The sequence below is a fragment of the Lepidothrix coronata genome, unplaced genomic scaffold, assembly GCF_001604755.1.
Source record: "Lepidothrix coronata isolate B3197 unplaced genomic scaffold, Lepidothrix_coronata-1.0 Scaffold125, whole genome shotgun sequence".
In the NCBI taxonomy this organism is placed as follows: domain Eukaryota; kingdom Metazoa; phylum Chordata; class Aves; order Passeriformes; family Pipridae; genus Lepidothrix; species Lepidothrix coronata.
The window spans coordinates 327,842-333,029 of NW_016690305.1; the positions used below are offsets into that span (position 1 = coordinate 327,842).

General features: G+C 65.8%; 1 protein-coding gene across 1 annotated transcript; it reads left to right on the forward strand.

The window, feature by feature from the left end:
* The first annotated feature begins 1,782 nt into the window (after positions 1–1,782).
* Positions 1,783–5,158, forward strand: ESPNL (espin-like). The gene is made up of 4 exons (XM_017826178.1): positions 1,783–1,809; positions 3,099–3,233; positions 3,323–3,468; positions 3,518–5,158. Exons 1-4 carry the CDS (start codon positions 1,783–1,785, stop codon positions 4,818–4,820), a joined length of 1,611 nt encoding a protein of 536 aa, XP_017681667.1. The 3' UTR covers positions 4,821–5,158.
* The last annotated feature ends 30 nt before the right edge of the window (positions 5,159–5,188 follow it).

Here is a 5,188-nt window from a genome sequence, read left to right on the forward strand (position 1 = left end):
CCAGCAGCAGCTGCAAAGACTCAAGGGCAGGAGCAGCAATGGAGGAGGCCAGGCATGAGGCAGCAGCACCAGGAGCTGACAGGAGCTGCCTGATCTGCCTGGGTGCCCTGGAGAGCCCTGCTGCCGTGGAGCCCTGCGGGCACATCTTCTGCCATGCCTGCATCCAGGGCCGGGCCGCTGCCACCTGCCCGCTGTGCCGGGAGCCCATCGGGGCCATCCGCCTGCTGCAGGGGCAGGACAATCCTGCTGGGGTGGCCCCACGTCGCCGCCGTCGCCACCTCCATCCCTTCGTGCTGCGCTGGCGGCAGGAGCAGCAGCGGCGGCAGGAGGAGCAGCAGCAGGGTCCTGGAGGTCGCCGTCGCCGGGAATTCTCCGACGGGGATAGGGAGCAGAGTCCCCCCCCCGTGCCCCGTGCGGAGGGAATTGGAAGAGCGGCCGCAGAGGGTGCGGGAGGAAGACCTGGCCTCGGGGGGCGCCGCCTCCCCTTCATCCCCTTTGAACCGGAGCCTCCATGGGATCTCTGAATTAAAACCCCACGAACCTCAGCTGGTTTCTTCTGCTCATTTGCTCCTTGCTGCAGGACTGGGGGAGTGGGAGCTGTGGGAGAGGGAAGGATACGGCTGTGGGAGAGGGTGGGATATGGCTGAAGAACCAGTAGAGAGGGAGGAATGTAGATGTTGGAACTGGGGGAGAGTGGCCCTTCCTGGTAGTTCTGTGTTGCTTTGCTCATCCCCATGGGGATGCAGCCAAGAAAGGGAAGATGAAAGGAAAAAGGCAAAGGCAAAGGGGAAAGGGAAAGGGACATGGGGAGGACCTCCGTGCTGACACAGCCCTGGCACAGCCGCCGGCCAAAAGGCACCTGCTTGTGCTGCCCGTGGGAGAAGCGGCCCCAGCCGGGCTGGGCCTCGTATTTAGGGGGTCTCCTCTGAAGAAGCCCAGAGCTGTTCCTGCCCCTCCCTGCAGGGGTTTCCCCAGGAGTGCCAACTTCCCACCCTGCTGCCTCCTCGCACATGCCCCTGGGCTGTGCCAGCCTGGAGACCGCGGGTAGGCTGTGCTTTGGGGCTGGAAGGGTTGTGCTCCCATCTGCTGCACTCCCAGGTTCCCTTTGGCCTGGAAGGGGTGGTTGCAGAGATATCCTGGGGCTGCCGTGTGCAGGAGTCCCAGGTGTGCACTGGCATTATCCTAGGGGATCCCGGTGGTGCTCAGGGTGTGGGTCCTGGGGATGTCACCGGAGATTCTCCAGTGGGGATAGGGAGCAGAATCCTCCCATGCCCCTATGTTGTGTGCGGAGAGCATTGGAAGAGCGGGACAGAGCAAACAGGAAGGTCCATTGCGGCCACAGAGGGTGTAGGAGGAAGAGCTGGGCTCAGGGGATGTGCGCTGCCTCTCCTTGATCCCATTTGAAGTCGTGCCTCCAGGGCCCCCCTGAAATGAAAGATGTGATGCTGACAGGGGCCTCGCCTGGTTTCCTCTGCCCGTTTACTCATTGCTGCAGGACTGGGGGAGCTGTGGGAGAGGGAAGGCTACAGCTGTGGGAACTTGAGAGAGAGAGTGGGATATGTCTGAAGAACTAGTAGAGAGGGAGGAATGTAGATGTTGGAACTGGAGGAGAGGACCCATCCCTAACAGCTTCTGTGCCACTTTGCTCATCTCTACAGGCATGGAAAGGGAAAAAGAAAGGGAAAAGGAAAAAGGAAAGGGAAATGGAAAGGGAAAGGGGAGAATTTTCTGGGACTCTTTGAGCAGATCCTGAAGGGGCTGGTGTCTGCTTTCCTGAGGACCATGGTCAGGAAAGAGTCTGACATGGAGGTTTGGGGCAGACCTTCCCCTCTCCTCTTGTGGTCCTGCACACCCCCGCACTGTGGAGGGCTGTTTTCCTGGGGGAAGCTCTCCAGGCTGGGGAGGCAGCCCTGGCACAGCCACCTACCAAAGGGCTTTCAGCAAATTCCCCCCCTCCTACAGCAAAGCATAACATGCACTGGCGCTGCAGCTCTATTGCTTGATGGTATTGGCTCATCCCCCCATGAGAGCCGAGTGTCAGCCCGCACTGAAGCCAGGGAGGGATTGAGAGGCTGAATCTGTAATGGATCCTTGCCAGCCCATCTGTGTTTATAGGCTGTGATCTGCTGCTTCTTGATTTTATTCCAGCCCCTTGATTGAATTTCTCACATGTAAGTGAGCCCCACGAGTCTGTCCTGGCCATATATAATGGATGGCGGTGGAGGAGAAGAACACGAACATGGCTCAATGTCCGTAACAGATGCCTGGGCAGTGGTACAGCAGGTCCCTCTGCTGAAGATCCCCCACCCACTGCCAGAACCTGCTCTCAGTGCCAGCCAATGCAAAAGGCTTCCTCTGTCCCCAGCCTCAGCCATTCTCCATTGGCCCAGGAGCAGGACAAGGCTTGGAGCCAAGTCACCGAGCCACTATCTCCAGGAACACTGCCAGTTCCACCCACTGAGCCCTGGTGCTGCCACTCGATGCCCCATCAAATATTAATACAACGCTCAATGCCTCTGTGCCCTGCCCCAGCGCTGCAGCCCTGGCCCCTGCCCTCTCCAGGGCTGCCCTACCACTCTGGCCTCCCCTCACGCCCCGTATTGCTCATTCTTCCACACACAGGGACTTTAGGGGTGCAGCTGCACCCACTTTTGGGTGTTCCTTGAGCAGGGCAGGGCAGGCAGGACCAGACCCCCTAACCTCGGCAGGGGTCCCCAGCGGCCAGCTCAGCCCCCCGCAGCAGGTAAGACCCCGCTGGGCTGGGGCAGCGGGCATGTCCCCAGAGAATGCCAGCCCATCACTCCAGAGAGAGGGAGGGCAGGCCGGGGGTATGGGAAGTCCAGAGAAGGGTTGGTGGCCATGAGGTGGCCCTGGGATCGGCCCTTGGCTGCAGGGGTGTTACAGTGCATCCCTGGGGGAAAGGGGGCCGCAGGGACTCCTCAGTTTCTTCTCTGAAGGAAGCAGACCCACCTGTGGGTCTCCCCCGGGGAGGGTTCCCTGCAAGAAGTGGGGTGATATGTTGAGTCACCCCTCAGCCAGTCAAGCCTGGGGGGCCCTGGGGATGTTGGGGCCCACGTCCCCTTGCTGCCCTCCCGCAGGAGGAGGCTCGTGTCTCTGTCCCCCGCAGCCGCTCGGCCCGGCGGATGGACCCCAGCAGGTCGGTGCCGGCGGAGCTGAAGTTTCGCAAGCCCTCTCAGCGGGCCAGGATCCCGGCGCCCTTCCTCGCCCACCCGGTAGGTCGCTGGTTCGGTCCGCGGGCCTCGGCTCGTCCTCTCGACCGCCGTTTAGCCCTTCGAGCCCCCCGTGACTCTAACCCGCGCAGGACGGGGTGGCTGGGCCGGCGGGACCCCCCGGGTCGGACCCCGCGGAGGCGGACGTGGACTCCCTTGTGCCCACGCACGACGAGCGGGGCCGGCTCATCCCTGAGTGGAAGCGGCAGGTGATGGTGCGGCGGCTGCGGGCCCGGCTGTGGGACGAGGCGGCGGGAGGGCAGGTAGGAGGGGCGCGGGGCGGGGAGGGGGCGCGGGCGGTCAGGGGTCGCTAACCTGGCGTCTCCGCAGGATGCAGCCGCCTGGAGCTTCTCGCCCTCCCACCAAGCCATGCTGGGCCCCTTCGGGGAGCTGCTGACCGAGGCGGACCTGCATCAGCTGGAGAGGGCGGTAGAGAGCCTGCGGCTGCGGCGACGCGGCGAGGTGTACCAGGGCGAGCTGCGGCGCTTGGCGCGGGAGCTACGCGCCCTCCTGCCCGCCCCGCTGCTCAGCATCTCCGTCCGCAGCCCCCCGCCCGCCCCCGGGCAGCCCCTGCCCCTCTGGTGCGGCCGCCTGGCCGGCGCCGTCAGCAGCCTGGCCGCGCTGCTGGGCCACGCCGAGGGGGTCTGGGGGTCCCGCGCTGTCGCCGCCGCCCCTGTCGCTGACCCCGCTCCCCTTGCCGCCGGCGTGCAGCCCCGGGAGCCGGCAGGCAGCCTGGCGCAGCGGGAGATCCGGCAATGTGGAGTCTGCGTCCGCAGCTTGCGCGGCGCCTTCGAGCCCGCCTGGGGGGCGGCGGGGGCCGCGCCGGCCGGGGGGGGCGAGGCGGAGGCCGCCAGCGACTCGGGCATCAGCTGCGAGGAGGCGTTTTCTGACGGCGGCGGCACGGGGCCGGGGCCGGGGCCGGGGCCGGGGCCGGGGCCGGGGTCGGTGTGCGGCAGCCTAAGGAAGGAACGGATCGTGATGCTCTTCCTGAGCCACTGGAGACGCTCCGCCTACGCGCCCCCCCGGCCCGCCGGGGACCCTCGGCAGACGGCGGGGAGTGGGGCGCGCGGGGCGGCCCGCTTGGAGCGGCAGCGGGCGGCCATTCAGAGGCTCCTGGGCTCCTGGCGGGACGCCGTCTGCCGCCGCCCCCCGCCGCCGCCCCCCGCCCGTGCCCTGCTGTCACCGGAGCAGTTCGTGGCGGCGGCGGGGGGCGGCCCAGCCGAGTACGAGAGTTTGTCGCTGGAGATGTTCATGCTGGGCTATTTCCGCATCTTGGAACAGGAGCTGCCCCCCGAGGAGCGCCGCGGCCGCCACCTGCTCTGCTTCGAGGTGTTCGAGCAGCTGGGCCGGCACGGCTGGCGGGCGGTGCGCGCCTTCCACCGCGCCGTCACCGACGAGATCGCGGCTGGGAGGCGCAGCTGGCGCGACGGCTTCGACGACATCAAGGCACGGTACTTCGGGTCCTCGCAGAGCCCGGCCCAGCGGCCGGGGGAGGCCGGGGAGGAGGGGGAGGAGATTTGCCGATACATCGATCGCAGCTTCGCCTTTTGGAAGGAGAAGGAGGCCGAGATCTTCAGCCTGGAGGAGTGATGGCGGCGGGCTGCGGAGTGCTGTGGAGGCCGCGGGATGCAATAAACACCTTCTCGGTTCTCTTCCAGCTGAGCGAGGTTTCCCGGGGCGATGGAGAAAGCTGCTGAGCGAGGGGGCTCGCCTCAGCATTTCGTTCCCCCCCTCCCCCGGGTCGGGTGTCTCGGTTCCCGGCTGCTGCCGCGTGTTTGCGGCCGTCGCGGAGTGAGATAAGGGCCTGGCTGCCCACGGAGTGCCCAGGCTGCGCCACACACTGCACCTGAAAGCCAAACCTCACAAGCTTTCTGTCCCGGGAAACAGGGTTGATGTCTCCTGGTCAGCCTCGGCCAGGCATTACTGGCTTGCCCCCCCCCCCAAACCCGATACAAATG